Source organism: Trichechus manatus, unplaced genomic scaffold, assembly GCF_000243295.1.
Source record: "Trichechus manatus latirostris isolate Lorelei unplaced genomic scaffold, TriManLat1.0 scaffold00021, whole genome shotgun sequence".
NCBI lineage: Eukaryota > Metazoa > Chordata > Mammalia > Sirenia > Trichechidae > Trichechus > Trichechus manatus.
In genome coordinates this window covers 20,535,172-20,553,160 of record NW_004443957.1, presented here as the reverse complement: position 1 = coordinate 20,553,160, position 17,989 = coordinate 20,535,172, and the positions used below count along the sequence as shown (strand labels likewise).

The following is a 17,989-nucleotide window of genomic DNA, read 5'->3' as shown; positions in this document are numbered from 1 at the left end:
CAAAGGGTTTCACCGGGCCAAAACCAAGGTACCTCACTCCCTCAGGAGGGTCTAAGGGAAAATCTGTTTCCTTGCCTTTTCTACTTTCTAGAGCTGCATTTCTTGGCTCATGGCCCCTTCCTCCCTCTTCAAGGCCAGCAGTGTGGCATCTTCAAATCTCTCTCATCTCCGCCTTCACATTGCCTTTCTCTTCTGTGCCTAGTCTCCCTCTGACTCCCTCTTACAAGGACACTTATGATTGCATTTAGGGCCCACCCTGATATTCCAGGATAATCTCACGATCCTTAATTTACTCACATCTACACAATCTCTTTTGCCATGTAAAGTAACACTCAGGTTCCAAGGAATAAAAAAACAAAAAACCAAGCTCGTTGCTGTCAAGTCGATTCCAACTCTTAGTGACCCTATAGGACAGAGTAGAACTGCCCCGTAGGGTTTCTAAGGAGCACCTGGTAGATTCGAACTGCCGACCTCTTGGTTAGTAGCCGTAGCTCTTTACCACTACGCCACCAGGGTCTCCAGGTTCCAGGGGTTAGGACCTGGATATCTTTGGAGCCATAATTCAGTCGACCACAGGAGGCTTGGATCAACATAGAAGTGATGGAAATGGTGAGAAATGAGTAGATCCTTGGATTTGCTTCGAAGATAGAGTCAATAAGATTATCTGACGTGGGATATGAGAGGAAGAGAGGAATCAAGGAAAATGCCAAGGCTTTTGGCCCGAGTGATTGCAAGAAGAGAGTTTCCACTGACTGAAGTAGAAACGACTGCAGGAGAAACCATTTTTGTTGTTTTGCTTTATTTATCTGTTTTTGTTACAGGGCTCAAGGACTCAGTTTTGGGAATGTTAAGTTTGAGATGCCCTGTCCAAGTAGGGATGTTGAGAAGGCAGCTGGACATAAGAGTCTGAAGTTCAGAAGAGATGTCCATGCTGGAGATATTAATTTGGGAGCCTTCAGTATGTCCTTAAAGCTTTGAAGTTGGATAAAATCATTAAAGGTGTCAATGTAGATAGAGAAGAAAAGAGATCCAAGGGCTGAGGACTGGGCCACTCCAACATTTTGAGTTCAGGGAGATGAGAAGGAACCAGCAGAAGGAAACCAAAAAAGAGCAGTCAGAGAGGTATGAGGACAACCAGGGAGAGGATGGTGTCCTGGAGGCAGGGAATGAAGGTGGGAGTGGGAAGGGCAGGTAAGCCATGGGAAGAGATGGGCAAGATAAGAATTATCTTAGGTGAAGGGAAGAACAGCACACACTACAGGGGAAGTTAGCATAACTGGACTAAACCAGAGGTAAGAAGTTTCCTGAATACAGTCAAACACTTTGAGGGACAGAGTAGCAGGGGTAGGGGTCTGGGGAACATGCTTTCAGGGGACATCTGGTCAATTGGCATAACTAACCTTATTAAGAAAATGTTCTGCATCCTACTTTGGTGAGTGGCGTCTGGGGTCTTAAAAGCTTGCAAGCCGCCATCTAAGATGCATCAGTTGGTCCCAACCACCTGGAGTAAAGGAGAATGAAGAACACCAAAGACACAAGGAAAGTATTAGCCCAAGAGACAGGAAGGGCCACATAAACCAGAGACTTCATCAGCCTGAGACCAGAAGAACTAGATGGTGGCCGGCTACCACCAATGACCTCCCTGACAGGGAACACAACAGAGAGTCCTGGATGGAGCAGGAAAAAGGTGAGGTGCAGAACTCAAATTCTAGTAAGAAGACCAGACTTAATGGTCTGACTGAGGCTGGAGGAATCCCGAAAAGCATGGCCCCTGGATTCTCTATTAGCCCAGAACTGAAACAATTTCCGAGGCCAACTCTTCAGACAGGGATTAGACTGGGCTGTGGGACATAAAGTTATACTCGTGAGGAGTGTGCCTCTTAGCTCAAGTAGATACAAGAGACTAAACGGGCAGCTTCTGTCCGGAGGTGAGATGGGAAGGCAGAAAGGGTTAGGAGCTGGTTGAATGGCCATGGGGAATCAGGTGTGGAAAGGCGGAGTGTGCTGTCACAGTATGGGGAGAGCAATTAGGGTCACATAACAATGTAGTGTAAATTTTAGTATGGGAAAAAAAAAAAGAGATGGGCACGCTTCCCCTCCCTCTCTACACAGACACATACACACACAGACACAGACACACACACACACACACACACCCTTCAACATGAAAAATCACACCCATGCCCTAGTGTCTGACCACAGGAGTAGGGGGAGTCTGAAGTCTCTGGCCTGATTCCTGCAGAGATGCTGCTTGGATGAGCTAAAGCTGTGTCTCGTCTTGTGGCCCTGTCTCCCGCGCCCCATCTGGGATTGCCAGGGGGCAAGACTGTCACCTGTTTCTGGAAAAGGAAAACATCTCAGGCAGTAAGATCCCCATCTGCTTGCCACCCACTGAGCAGCCTGGCACTCTTATTGATTGGGTGCTCAGATCATTAGGTCCTAAGTGGAAAGCAGCAATTGCACTAATATCACCCGCAGGACAGTTCTCCCATGAGGTGGCTGCCATTCTGAGTCGTTATTTCCATGCTTTAAACAAGGATGCACACTTTAAATAGCCCTATTGTTTCACACATCATATGAAACATCCAGCAAGTTCTCAGAATCAAACTGAAGGCAGATCCTACATCATGCTATCTGTATCAGATAATCTTGAAATATCTACACGGTCATGCAGTTTGGGAATCTCCACATATACCAGCTTGGATGTATTCTGTCTTGCCTTCCTTTCGCCTTTTCCTTCTCTCTCTTTCTCTGCCCTACCAATTTCCCTGGAGTTTTAATTCAGAACTTAAACACCACTGGTTCTCAAGCTTGTCTGTATATTGGAATCACCTGGGGAGTTTAAAAAAAAAACAGTGATACCTCAATCCCGTTCCCAGAGATTCTGATTTAATTGGTCTTGAGTGTAAGCCAGGCTTTGAGAGTTTTAAAGGCTCCTCGGGTGATTCTAATGTGTAGCCAAGTTTGAGAACCAGTGCTTTAGATTACCTTCTGAATGATGAACCCCAATGCAATATTATAAAAGTGATCGCAGGAGGAGCTAGATCTACCAACTCCCTGTCCCACCTCCCTGGACATTCCTTACTCATAGGACACAAGACTTGGTGCCAGCTTTCCCAGTCTGAACACCACTGATAGATAGATTCAGCAGGTTGCAGAATGCTTTGTGTCTTTCCAAATTGCATGATCCAGTGAGGGCTAGGATTCTACATCCAGCGTTTAACTCCTCTGCACAACTTTCCTCCCTTCCTTGCAGCCAAGTTTTTATTTCAGCATCATCAGAGTCCCAGTTGCAACTCTAGCTCTAGTTGTACGCAAATGGGAAAAGGAGGGTAAAGGTGGATGGAAATGCTTGAGGGTATGCACACACACCACCACCACCACCACCAAAGAAGCAGACTTAGAAGTGGAATTCTGCTGGTACAGAAATCCTCTAGTAGAGAAGCAGAGGCCACAGTGGTCCATAATGTCTGTTTCTGTCTTACTTATTTGGAGAATTATGGGGAACAATCTGGGTTCCTTGCCCCAAAGACATGTTTTCCTCAATGAGCTGCACTGCTTAGAATAACCTGCCTCCTCTTCTCCTCGCCCCACCTGGGATTCATAGTTGGCAAGACCTAAATAGTAATAAGCCCAGGCAAGATCCAAGTCATATTAAATGCCGTAACTTTCAGGCCCTTTGAAAAATAAAAATTGGCACAAGCTTTCCAGAGAGCAACTTGGTAATATGTCTTAAGAGCTTGAAATATGCTCAGTTCATAGTCTTTGATCCAGTTATTTTACTACCTATCTGTCTTAGTCATCTAGTGCTGCCATAACAGAAATACCACAAGTGGATGTTTTTAACGAAGAGAAATTTATTTCCTCACAGTCAAAGTAGGCTAAAAGTCCAAATTCAGGGTGTCAGCTCCGGGGGAAGGCTTTTTCTCTCTGTTGGCCTTCTTCTCTTCGGTGTTCTCCTGGATTAGGAGCTTCTCTGCACAGGGACCCCGGCCCAAAGGATGCGCTCTGCTCCAGGCACTGCTTTCTTGATGGTATGAGGTCCCCCTGTCTCATTGCTCAGTTCTGTCTTTTATATCTCAAGACATTGCCTCAGGACACAATCCAGTCTTGTAGATCAGATCCTGCCTTACTAACACAACTGCCACCCATCCTCCCTCATTAACATCATAGAGGCAGGTTTACAACATATAGGAAAATCACACTGTACCAGGAATCATGGCCTAGCCAAATTGATACACACATTTTTTGGGGACGTAATTCAAACCATGACACTATCCTAAGGAAGTAATCAGAGATGTGATAAAAGATTTATCTATAAAGATCATTGTCAAAGTTTTATTTATAATTGCAAAAAATCAGAAGTAACTGTATAAGATCCATAATACAGAATTGGGTTACTGTATCATGATATATCACTGTACAGTAAAACAATAAATTGTACAGATTGTTAAAAACTATATTTTAAAATAATTTTGAATGGTATGAGGAAATGCTCACAATATAATGCTAAGTGAAAGAATAAGCAGGAAAAACTACTAATTTGGCAGTTTAATCCAATTGTGGGCATATACACCTATTTGCATAGGGGAAACCACTGGACAGAAATACACTAAAATGTTAACATTTAGATTGTGTGGTTGTGATTGATTTCTGTTTCTTCCCCCTGGACTTTCCAAGCTTGTATTGCTTCTATAATCAGAAAAAAAAAAAAAAAGCTTCAGTTCTCAGTATGGCGCCAGCTTCTATCAGAGGCTGACCTCAGAAGTGACCCCAATAGTAACAACCGTATCATTCACTGCTGTGCACACAGCAATGCATTCCAAACATGTCCACGCTCTTTGTTGCCCTTGAGTCCCACAGCAGTTTCTACACAGTGACGTAGAGGGGCATTTCGGTCCCTCTTATGAGAGGGCTGAGGGTTGAGCTGTGCTTGCTGGGCAACAGGATCTGTTTCACCCAGGAGGGTGTCTACCAAGTAAGGACTATATGTCATTCACGTTATTCCACAGCATTATGAACTCAACAGGAGCCTCAGGAATTGGAGGAAACTTGCCCAGACATGTGAGGGCATTTTTATTCACTCAGTCTTCGTTGTTAGCTGCCATGGAGTCGATTCCGAATCGTGTTGATCCCATGCACAATAGGATAGGACCATGGTGAGCCATAGGGTCTTCATTGGCTGATTTTTGGGAAGTAGTTCTCCGGGCCTTTCTTCCTAGTCATCTGTTCAGCATGATAACAACACACAAGCCTCCATGACAGACAGGTGGTGACTGCACTTGAAGTGCATTGGCTGGAAATTGAACCTGAGTCTCTGGCATGGAAGGTGAGAATTCTGCCACTGAACCACCACTACCTCCTCATTCAGTCTAGAGGTATTTTATTAAGTGTCTTCTTGTGTGCCAGGCAAAGTTTCCACTCGTTCAAGTAACACTGGAGCCAGAGTTGTTACACGAAGGAGCTGACTGATGGGGCTGGCTGGAGAAGCCAAGTTTGGAGCTAAAGCTTGAGGTTCTACATGGAAGATAGCTCCACCCTGCTAAGTAGTCAATTGACAGGGTTTTGGGGTCATGGTCTCACTAAAGGGCTCTCTCTCTCTTTCAATCTCTCCTCCCCCCTCCCTTCTCTCTCTGTTTCTTTAGATGGAAGTGATTGTTGGGGACTTTGGAATCGTGGTGGTGCCCCGGGATGCAGCCGACACAGACCGAATCATGAACCATTCCTCAATACTCCGCAAATATAAAGTGAGTCCTCCATCTCCCTGCTGGGATAGCTCTGTGATGTGGCCCTTCTCTAAGAGGCCTGGGAGGCTGGAGAAGCAAGGGAGCAAAGGGAGGTTAGTGTGAGGGGCTGGCAACCACTCTTCTCTGCTCTATCCCCAGAACAACATCATGGTGGTGAAGGATGACATCAACCATCCCATGTCTGTTGTCAGTTCAACCAAAAGCAGGTACGTTTAACTAATGGCCAGTGAGACCTTGGCCAAACAGGCCTACAAGTTTCCATACAACTCTCCTAAGTCAAGGCTAGCCTTTGGATTCAGGACAATACCTGCTGCTCCAGTGTTCAGCTTCCTGTTTGGATCTCATTTATTTATCCCCAATCATTTATTTTTAAAAGAGGATAGCCCATTATCTATTCTGAGATGGTTTGAGGGGGAAAGAGGATTTTTAAGTTTTGGATTCTTTAGTTTGAGGTGTTTAGTAAGGGTACAGGCTAAGCTTCCATAACAAAAATACTCCCATATCCAGAGTTCTAAAAAAAGGGGTTTATTTCCCTCTCGACTCGATGGCAACAGGTTTGTTTTGTTTTTTCTTTACTGAATAGTCAAGAGGGATTGACATCTCCAGCTTTTCACCATGAAGCTTCCCTTTCTGGGTCTGCAGCTGTTGCAATGGCTGTTGTTCTCAGCCAGAGGGAAAGGGCAAGGTAAAGCCCATGGCAAGAAGATTTGTCTGTAAGAAGATAAACCAAAATTGCACATATCACTTCCCTTTCCATCCCACTGGCTCAGCCTTTGTTGCATGGCCACACCTAGCTTCAACGGAGGCTGGGAAATAGACTTTATAGCTAAGGAGCCATGTGCCCAGCTGAAACTCAGGAGGTTCTACAACTAAATGGAAGGAGAGAATGGTTACTAGGGTCAGTTAACAGTCTCCACCACAAATTCCAAGTAGAAACACCCAATAGAATGGTGAGATATATGGACTATAGAGATCTGAAAGTATAAAACAGAAAGCCATGGCATATAAATATAAGTTAAAGTTACAGGTGTGGATGAGCTCACAAGAGAGTCAACAAGAAGAGAAGGCTATGGGGAACATCAGCATTCAGAAGAAGGCTAAGGAGAAGTCAGAAACTACCAGCAGTGGTGGCCCAGAAATCAAAGTATGAGTGGGTACAAAGATGGAGAGCACTGTCATCTGTGTCACTTATTTCAGAGAAACCAAATGAGCCCAGGACTCATGAGTTCATTGGATTTCTTCCCTGGAAGGCAATTATGGTTGCACTTGCAAGAGTAGCATCAAGTGGGAGGGAGGGCAGACACCCAATGACGATGAGTGGAGAAGGGAAGACTGGTTCCAAACATAGCTGCCCATCCTAATCACCATGAAAACTTAGACAAAAATAAAAATTCTTGGGTCCCATTGAGTCCTACTGAATTGAGATTTCTGGGGGTTGTGCCTAGAAGTGTGCTTACTGAGTGATTCTGATGAAGTTAGGATCAGCATTTGGAAACACACATACGTTTTTGAGAAGCTTTACTGTGACAGGAAGGCACTTAGGGACTTAGGGACCTAGCTTGCACAATCAGGGCAGTATGTCCATTGAAAGGACAGTGAGTCAGCCTCCCAGAATCACACAGGACAGGGCTCCGATGCCTTTTAGAATATAAATATCTTGAAAAGTACGTGAATTTTTGAAAATAGCTTCTTGGGGTCTGACACTCCCCGGACCATCATACGAGGAGACGAGGGGAAGCAGTCAGACCAAGCCTGAAACAAAATGTTGCAGAAGCCAAAGTGTGTCACTGGAAGCACTTCATAGCTTTTTCGTGCCATCCCTCCATGACCGCAGAGCTCACAGCGGAGGGCTCCTGTAGGAAGGAAAAGAAATGGTCAGTCGTAAGAATTCCAGTGAGATTCATGTTCATTTCCCATCGTGAGACCATCATGGAGAGGAACCCAAAGGAATGAAATCATAATAGCTAACCTTACATTAAAGTGCCTATTATGTGCTTGGTGCTCCTCTAAGTGCTTTGCACAGTGACTAGTTTAATCCTTTTATTAATGTAATGAGATAGGCACAAATATCCTCATTTTACAGAGGAGAAAACAGAAGATCAGAGGGGCTTAAATAACTTGCCCCAGGTCCCTCAGCTAGGAAGTGGCAGAGCTAGAATGAAATGATGTCACTGGGGTGGGAAAGGAATTGTGGGGGCAAAACAGCTGGCCTAACCTGGATACCATTTATTCAGCCTACGGAAAGATTGGTAATGGGGTGCTGGGGAGACACTTGTCAACCTGCTAGTTTGTCCCTCTCCCTGAAGGAGTGTGAGCAGGTGAGTCTTCCTGGCTTGCGTAAGGGGTACCCATCTGATCTACTGTTTCTTCTTGTCCAGGCTGGCCCTGCAGCACGGGGACGGCCATGTTGTGGATTACCTGTCCCAGCCAGTCATCGACTATATCCTCAAGAGCCAACTGTACATCAACGCCTCCGGCTAGCGACCACCCAGCCCTCTGCTCCACTCTCCCCACGTCCTCTGCCAACACACTGGCCCTTCCAGTCTCTGTCAGTCCCTCTGTTTCTCTCTTGCCTCTCTGTTTCTCCATTTCCTCATCTTGACTGTTCTCCGCACGTGCTGACTTAACCTCCACAGTGTGTGGGACCTGCAGAGAACCATGGCATACTCTACTCCGCAGTCATCTTTGGACAAACTTTCCTCTAGTCTCTGGGTTTGGGTGGGTGAGGGAATAGGGATAGGAGCTGGGGAAAGTACAATCCTTGGAGATGTGCTGGTGTCCGTCTCCCAGCATGCTCTAGAGAGGCGGCTCTGGTGCCTATCCTCCCAGCATGCTCTGGGGAGGCGGCTCAGGCACTCGCCTTCCCAGCATGCCCTTTACCACAAAGGGCTATTTTTCTTCTTTTTTCCCCCACTCCTCCTAGAATTTGGATGCAATCAGTGTCCATGGTTCTTTATGTTATAGTCTTGATGCACTTGTATGGTATTACTTCCCCTTTGATAGGCTATAATAGCCAGCCTCAGCACTCAGTAAATGTGTGAGGGTCACACCTAATAAAGAGGGCCCAGACACCTCTGCTCTCCCAGTGCATGTGCACACACACACACACACACACACACACACACACACACACACACAAACACACACACGGCCTTTGGCTAGGAGTGAGAACCTTTAGGATCTGAAACCTGGGAGGCAAGTCTGGGAATAGTAAGGTTTTTCAGAAGAATTTGAGTCTATTTCCTTAGTTCCAGAAGACCATTTTCCTGAGGCTCTGGACCTACGCTCACATAAACCCACTCCATCCTCATTTTGTAAGCCCTGTCCTGGTGGTGTGTGCACATTTATTTATTTGGGCTGTGCCTTATGGGCAGAGTATGGGTTCCCTGCCAGCCCAGATGTTTCCCAGGAACCTTAAGATCACCAGTCTAAGCCCTTGGGGGCCATACTTAGGCACATTCCTGCATCTAAGAAGAATCGTATATGCAAGGCCAAATTCTGATAATGCAGTAATTTCTTAAATAAAACATGCTAGGAATCCACTCAACCTTAGAGATCTCTGCTAATGGGAATTATTTATTGCCCACTTGGCTGGGAAACGTTTTTGCCATAATGTAAGCCCAGGATGATCTGGGAGAAAACCATCTGTTGTTCTGTAAGGCATTACTGATTCTCACCCACGCTAGCTGAAGTAACACAGGTGGCACCCAAGGCTGATTCTGTCTTGTGAATCAGTGTTTTGGTCTTGTTTCTGGGGACTCGGCCAAATCTCTTATAGGGCCCGGGAAAGCCTAGCAGCCGCAGTAACCACCTGATGAAATCTGCCTGATGGGGTAGTGAGTACACAGAAGAGAGATCATGGGGTGGTCAGGTGCCTCTAAACCATATGGATTTAGCTGTTTCATCCCTTTTCTCCCTAATTTCCCACATTCTTCTGCTGCCCCTGGAAACACAGTTTTGACAGGCCCTGTTCTGATTGTTAAGGCCTCACTCATGTCCTGCTTGAAGACCCCAAAATTACTCTCTTGGGAACTGTATCTCTCATCTAGTCTCTAGCTCTTGGGTTTGTGGTGGTCTGTGAGAAATGGTTCCCAAGCAGTAGGATAGTTTTATAAAAATCTAGGAGCAGTTATGGCCCAGGAGGGACAGGCTGGACCCTGACATCAGGGACGACGTTCTTCACCACACATTGTTACCTCTGCAGCATCCTTTGATAGCTTCCTGGAAAACAAACTCTGTTCAACAGAGGAGCATGGTAGAATAGCATCCTGAGGGGTGTTATTCTTCTCGGATTGTGGAAATACTCTCCACAGAAGGAAAGGAAGATCCTATTCTTGGGTCTCAGTATTTGGCCAAGGAATGTGGACTCATAAAACTGGAAAAAACATTAGAGCTCTGTTGATCCAACATTCTTCTTTAAATGCTGAAGAAGCAGAGGTCCATGGGATTAAAAGGCTGGTCCAAGGTCACACAGCAAGTGTAGAGCCTGGCAAGAGGATATTGTTTCCCTGACCTTTAGGCCATTGTACCGCATGGTCTCTCTCCCTCCAGTTCTCCATGATACTGACAAGGTACTGTGTTTTTTCTACCCTTCCCAAGACCTTACCTGGCATCTTTCTCTTACATTTTGTCTGCCCCAGATGCTCCCACCTGTGGCATTGTGCATGTCAGTCCCAGGGGAGGGTGTGATGGTGAGCAAGGAAGCTAGATTTCCCTTAGAAATCAAGCGCTCTCTCAACAGTTTGCAGGGAATCCCAGAAATGGACCCTCTGCAGCCAAGAAAACATTGCTTTGTGGAAGGCTAAGAAGTACACAGAGAGTGTTCAGAATGATAGTATTGCTGGAGAGAGAAAGATGGAGAAACTTTGTCCAGGAAAAAGAGCCATAAGGCAAAAAATGAAACAAAGGAAAACAGGGAGCTAGATTTCCTGGGTGAAATGTGGCGTTTGCAAGGACATGGAGTTTGTGGGTAGAATCCAAAGGGCGGGTGTGAGGATCCATTTGAGCAGACCCAAGAGAGACCAGATTCCTTTTGGCTCTTATGTCCACTCTTACTTGGCTGGTCTGTGGCCAAGCCCATTTAGTCCATAACTCATGACAAGGAACTGGCTCGGCTCTGCATGCTCAGTGTGGGGGCGGGGAGACCTGTAGGATGGGAGAGTGAGGTAAGTTAAGGAAAAGAGCAGGGCAATGGAAAAAGTAGATTTCTAGAATGAAATGGGGCAGAAACTTGGTGGATCACAGGGATCATGCTAAAAATAGCTTTCCTTTAATATAAGGAAAAGCCACCCCCTGTTCTCTTAGAATCATCCATTTATCACCCAGCCCCATTCTTTATTTTCTTGGGGAAGGTCAGAGCACTCTCTCTCTCTAGGGCAGCACATCATGGCTCTGATCCAGTCACATCCAATACCAGAGAGATGATTCAGAGTTGAAGTGGTAACCTAGGTGCCAACAGGATGACCTGTAGGACCTGACTTCTCCTCGGGGGTCCTGCTCCTTCCTACAAAGGCCAACGCAAGGCTGGCATGGCTCAGAGAGCGTGAGAAAGGCATGAGCTGGAATGAGAGTGCCAAGAGAGGCCTGAAGCCTCATTTCCTACCTACCAATAAAAAAGTCCCTCCCATTTTTTCTGAAAATGACTGATATGTGTAAGAACAGGCAGGAGGAAAACCCTTTGTGTCAACGACTCTCTCCTTAAGTAATGTTCCTCTGGGGGTCTGTGCTGCTGCGGGTGCTTCAGTCACCCCCAGACAGCCTCTGGGGCCTTTTTACTTCATTTTCCTTGAATGTACATAGGAACAGGGAAGGAGTGTCTCTTACTGAAGTGCCTGAAACCCAGAGCTAGAGCTTCTAGAGACATCATTCTTCCTGTCACAGCTTTGCCAGCCTTTCCCCAACATTCTCTAGTCTCATGCTCCAGCTTCTCAGAAGGAATAAAAGAACTTCCTATTCGAATTAAGCAGAAAGCAAGACTTAATCAAACTATGGCGAGAGGCAGAGAATTACAGGGAAAAACGACTTGTACTTTAACAATCCGAATCCACTCTCCCCCAATCTGACACACACAACACACACACACACACACACACACACACACACACACACACACACGCACACACTTTTAGGGGACTAATTAGAGAAGCATGTGATTATATTTTCTTCATCAAAAGAGTAATGCAAAATAAATTAGCAGAATATGAAAAGCTCAGGATCTCTCCCAAAGCTACTGCAGTAGGGCCAACAGGTGAGATGGGAAGGGTGGAAACAGGGACCGATTTTGTAGCTCATCCAGTTAGGACGGCATGCTTTAGGGATAGTATTGTGGTAATGATGATGAATCTGCTCTGTCACATTCATCCAGTTTGCACCTTCCTACAGCTGCCCAGTAAACTCATTTCTTCATGTGGTTTCTTTGTCGTGTGAATTTGAAGTGTCTTACTCGACCGTTCTGGTTAGTTAGAAATGAGTTATGGCTCCTTCCCTTCTCCTTCTTTATTCTAAGCCCAGGGCCCAGAGCTCAGCTTGATTGAAATGGTCGTGAGGGTTGGCATGGGGAGGGGGAAGCTTTTTTTGAACCACTTTTTGGTCACCAAATCTGCCATTTTAAGAGTAAGATTTGCTTTGTGGAAATCAATTCATTAAAAAAAATTACATTCAAGTGGCAACACCATTTCACGGTGAAATATTTTGAGTAAAATTTTGTTGCTAGAATAGTCATGGACAAAAGTTTTATCAGCAAATGTTTCAATTATGTTAATAAATAAGACAATGCTACTTGAGTCTAGTGTCTTGGTCTAGAACCTTCTCTGTAAATTGCAGAAATAATTACTTTTTCTTTGTAGCCTTGCTTGACAGGAGCCAACAGTTGTAAAAATGTACTTGGAGCAGATGTTCTGCTGATGCCACACGTGTAATATATAAGTAAATACAGCCCATCCAAGGATTATCAGCAGGGAAGAATAATTAGCAAATTTGAAAATCCTGGCTAAGTTTTCCGTTTTTAAAAATAGAATCTTAGATCTTACTTAAGTTGTCTAGTACTATGTTGGTTAACTTTGGCTCCTTGATGAAATTAGTAATTTATGAAATAAAAATATATTTGTGAAAATTAAAAACTTGAATAACTTAGCTTACCGGTTGCCACCGAGTCTATTCTCAACTATAGCAACCCTATAGGACAGTGTAGAACTGCCCCATAGGGTTTCCAAGGAGCGGCTGGTGGATTCGAACTGCCAACCTTCTGGTTAGCAGCCTGTGCTCTTAAATACCTTAACTAAGACAGCAATTGTTAAACCTACAATTTGTTCTGGAAGTGTAAACAGACAAAAATGAATAATTTGTTAATTGTTCAATCCTGCTGTTACTACTATTATTTCATCTTTAGTTGTAGCATATATCCTATGTTAGTTTAGGTCTAAATTGGAGTTGTCATTAGCTAATATCAGCCGTGATTGAGAAGGTGAAATAGCAATTCCCCATTAGACCAACTAATTTAAGGATTAGCTACTTGGTTGTCAGCTTAATTTTTTACAAAAATCATTTTGGTTCTTAGTATGTTTTTGTTTACAATTGAAATTAGCCAGCTTTATGTGTGTGTGTGGGTATGGTGGCATGCCATAATGATGCATGGTAAGACTTATGTATTGATTACTTGTATTTACGTTTGTGATTTTGCTCATGGAGCCCTGGTGGCATAGTGGTTAAGAGCCATGGCTGCTAACCAAAAGGTCAACAGTTTGAAACCACCAGTTGCTCCTTGGAAACCCTATGCGGCAGTTCTGCTCTGTCCTATAGGGTTGCTATGAGTCAGAATCAACTTGATGGCAAGGGGTTTGGTTTTTTTTAATTTTTATTTTGCTCTGAAAGCCAAATACTGTTTTTTCCTCTGTCCTGAGAACACGTAATGCTGAACGCTTGTTTAAAATCAAGTATAAACTCAGATATAATTGCTGACTTACATTAACTTATAAAATATGTATACTAGACCTGAAACCTGTGAGAGCTGGAACTCAACAGGACTGCCTTGTTTTTCTGGGTCTCACAAGTTTTCTGCCTTTGACAAAGTGTAGTCTTAACACTTTTCTTTCACTCACTTAAGTGGGAAAGATTTTAATTTTCCTTGTCAGACAGGTTTCCGCCTTACACAGTTTTCAGCTTTCACAGGTTTTACTGTACATGTACATTTCTGCCCTTATAAGCCATAAATAAGCTTCAGATGTTGGAATTTCCTAGGAAGCTCCATGTAGCCAATGGTATAAAGAAAACAGAGAGAAAACCTAATCTCTGCTTTTCAGGTGGAAAAACTGAACCACAGCAAGAACCCATAACATTCCCATGACCATGCAAAACATTAAAAGAAGACATGATAAACATATTGCTCGTCCTTGAGATGTGGTCCAAACATTGGACATTGCTAAGTATCTTCTTACCCTTTTCTCCAGCCTCCCAAGAGTACTGAAGAGAAACCACATCCTGGAGTAAAGTCAGAAATACATCTGCTGTGGAAATGTTATAGTCTATGGGCAGTTTCATTCCTACTCCTCTCTCCAAACAGAAATCCCTATGAGTCAAAGTAGATGATAATGTGTGTAATAGTCTACTAACAGCGCAATAAATCAGAAACTCTCAGGAGAAGTGCAAGACTGTTTCTGTACAAATTATAAATTACAAATCCTGATGAGAAATCAGAAGGAAAGTTCTCTTAACTTGGCATGATCAGGTCAAGGGGCAACAAGGGGCTAGGTCCTTGGTAGAACAAACCCCAAAACCCCAAACCCGTTGCAGTCAAGTTGATTCTGACTCAGAGTAGAACTGCCCTATAGGGTTTCCAAGGAGTGGCTGGTGTACCTGAACTGTAACTTTTTGGTTAGCAGCTGAGCTCTTAACCACTGCACCACTGGGGCTCCATCCTTGGTAGACTATCTCTTAGACCACCGCCTCTTCTCTCGTCTTAGGGACAGAGTGTCAGGTCCTCAGAAATGAGGGAATCATTTCTATACCAAGGGAGTCCCATGAGTCACTTTTCCATTCCCCATTTCTAATCAAGGATCATCTCCCCTTTGTCACGGAAGACATTTTTATGACTTTCATAGAATGCTATCCCATTGAGGAATCATTTTATGATCACATCACCCAGTCTGTTATGGGAGCAAGAAATAAACATCTATTGTGTTTGGTTGATTGCAAATTTTGGGGGTCAATGTAATACAGTAGTTATTTTACTCTAATTAATATATATACTTATTCTGGGCATTAGTTGCCAGTTGCAGGGGGAGAATTGTAGGAAGTATGATTGAGTATGCCAAGATGGGATTTATAAGTGCACTTCCACAGAATGCAAAACAAAGTCATCAGACCTGTCAGAATTTTGTGGGTCAAGTTGGACAGAAGTAGAACCCTTTCTTCAGCCACTGGGGTGGATAGCCAGTCAGGGTTGCTGTTGTTGTATGCCATTGAGTCGATTCCAACTCATAGAGACCCTACAGGACGGAGCAGAACTGCCCCATAGGATTTCCTAGGCTGTAATCTTTACAGGAGCATTTCTTCCAAGGAGCTGCTGGCGGTTCGAACTGCCAACATTTTGTTTAGCAGCTGAGCACTTAACCATTGTACCACCAGGGCTGCCAGTCAGGGTTAATGTTTTTAATTTATTAAAAGGCATGAGATCATACCACAGACTATAGTTTTTACCTTCATGTTATAGCTGATGAAAAAAGACAAAACAATTATTTCCTCCAACCCAGCTTGGGTTGTCCAGAAATAAAGCCTTCCTCATGCTTAGGAGACAACGCCGGTTAAATCTCATGAGGTGTTCTCCTCATTAGAAAGGGCAAAACAAGATTCTCAGTAATAAGAATTGAAGATGCTAACTCTAGGATCCATTGCTATTTCCATGGCATTTTAGTTTCTGTAGTTTTGGTACCTCTACCTTAGGCTGAGAGTTTAATAAATGAGAAACTGACCACCGGCGTCTAACAATCATCCTTTATTTAAAAGCACGTCCATGAAAAGCCAAGGAAATGCAGAGGTGAGGCAGCACCAGTCTTCCGGGTGGAGGTGAAAATGCCTCTGGTTTCTCCGGCAATTCCCACTGGTGTTATCATGACTCAACAGTGTGTTGCAATCAGAAAGGGGCGGAGTGACCTCTGGAGTGCCAAGAAGTATGCACAACCCAGAGCCATCTCAGCTTTGCCAAAACCCAAGTGCCCCCATGGGAGTGTCTTGCAACATATGTCCTGTTGAGAAAAAAGGTTGCAGACCAAGGGTTACTGCAATAAACACAGCTTGTGATGAACATGCTTTGTAAGTTTAAATTTATTGTTTTTAAAGTCTGTCTTCCTCACTAGACAATCAATTCTATAAGGGGCAGAGACTATGTCATCACTGTACTCCCAGCCTCTGGCACACAATAGCTGTCAATAAATATTTGTTGTAAGGATGGATGGATGGATGGATGGATGGATGGAAGGATGGCTATGGATTTTACCCGGCTCAAGGGTGGATAGGAACATTCTGTGCCAGAGAGAGAGAGGGAATAAGGTAAAATACATTGATGTGTATTTTTTTTAGTATTTGAAGAGTGGGATGGAATTAGGGTTAATAAATCTTCTAGATAATTTCACCTCTTTCAAGGCCCAAGCCACATTTTCCATCACATTGAAACCCCAAAGTAAATATCTTCCCAACGTTTGCCGTTTGCTGGTAGGAAATGCTTTAATAAAAATGCAGTCTCTAAGTTGCCATGGCAGTATCAGGAGAAAGGATGCCACTCCTGGGCCCAGAAGAACATGAAGGTGGTAGTGTACCTGATAGCACTGTTCCAAAGGGGCCAGCCTACAGGTCTTCACTGCCCACTTCTTCCAGTTTGAAAATGGAGTATATGTTTATGTACTAGGTGGTAAGAGGAAGGACCTCTCATAAACAAGAAGCTTGCACTGGACAATACAAGGCAAAAATATTTTACTGGCCACAGTGTGATTGGATTTCACTCTCTCTTCTGACATTAGGGAGAATTTTATGCCTGGGCAAAGTGCGAAAATTTTCCTTTGGTCCCATTTATTCAATGAATAAGCTGACTATAACCCAGCAGCTCTTGTCCATGCTCCAGGACTCACAGTTTATGGCTTTTCTGAAGCAAACATTTGTCCATGCAGTTTGTGCTTCCATCCAGTCTATTCTTTGGGGTCCATGTCCTTGATCAGTCTCACACCCATTGCTATCTGCCTCATTCCCTAGTGTCAGGAAGCAAATAGTATCACACTGGTGCAATAAGACATCCACCTGGCCAGAGTCTCAGGGATGGGGTCAGGCTCAGTTCACCTGATCACGCCCATTCAACATGTTCAAATGTCCTCATCCCACCCCACCCACATGAGCTGGCTCCTGAGCCCTGAAGTCTGTGTCCTAAGAACCTAAGTTGAGAAATCTCTATGGCCAGCTTCATTGTTGCTCAAGAGCCTGAGTGTTGTAGCAGCCTGGGGGTAAGTTGTCTCTAATGTTTTCCAGGTTCTTCACATCAGCCCGAATCCCATCTATGCTTGTCTCCAGGAAATGGAGGTGGCCCCTCTGCTGACGCGCCCTCTCTTCCAGCTCTGACACCAAGGGCCGCAGTTGGCTGTTGATCTGGTTCTTGGCTCGGAAAAGTTTCTGCTCCAATAAGATCAGCCCTTCTTCATCCACACCTCTAGGCTGGTCTATTTTAGGGAACGGGAAAGTGGTTAATGTAGAGAAACTGATCAGATCTTCCTGAATGCGTGTAGGTCTTTCTGTAGCCTTAACTAATTCCTGTTTCCACCTGCCCAGAGCAAATGGTATACCGTGCATTTACAAGGCATGTTTTAAGTTAGAAATAATCTTTAAAATGTTCTAAGAGCACTAGCCTAGTTACAGGGGTTACGAACAGCCCAGCTCAAACCTCTGAACTCTACTGTTCAGCAATATGAAGCTTGGGTTTCTCCTTTCATGTTAGAGTCGACAGTTCATACTCTGAAAAGATGGTTAAAGGTCATGGGGGCTGAGCATTGTCCAAGATTTCTGCCAAGCACAGCTCACCCTTAGGATCAGAGTCAACTCCAAATTATGCTTTCAGAAGCACCCTTAGGGAATATTGTGGTGTTTTTCTCCTAGAAAATCTTTAGAAACTGGCTGGGCTTCAGGGTTTATAAAGGCCAAGGTATGCTTTGCTATTTGGGGATGGATTCCAGCTGTTAGGAAATGATGTAAGACTTCTTTCTGGCCTG

General features: G+C 44.3%; 2 protein-coding genes across 2 annotated transcripts in view; one reads left to right on the top strand and one right to left on the bottom strand.

Annotated features, from left to right (window-relative positions):
- Positions 1–8,398, top strand: part of NMNAT2 (nicotinamide nucleotide adenylyltransferase 2) — a 162,943-nt gene extending 154,545 nt beyond the window's left edge. The window contains exons 9-11 of the mRNA XM_004372901.1: positions 5,646–5,747; positions 5,886–5,953; positions 8,126–8,398. Of these exons, the coding sequence (XP_004372958.1) occupies positions 5,646–5,747; positions 5,886–5,953; positions 8,126–8,228 (273 nt within the window). The 3' untranslated portion in view covers positions 8,229–8,398. The remainder of the gene's footprint in view (positions 1–5,645; positions 5,748–5,885; positions 5,954–8,125) is intronic.
- Positions 8,399–17,189: 8,791 nt separating this feature from the next.
- LAMC2 (laminin subunit gamma 2) overlaps positions 17,190–17,989 on the bottom strand; it is a 64,256-nt gene continuing 63,456 nt past the window's right edge. Inside the window, exon 24 of the mRNA XM_004372900.1 lies at positions 17,190–17,443. Coding sequence (XP_004372957.1) covers positions 17,190–17,443 — 254 coding nt within the window. The remainder of the gene's footprint in view (positions 17,444–17,989) is intronic.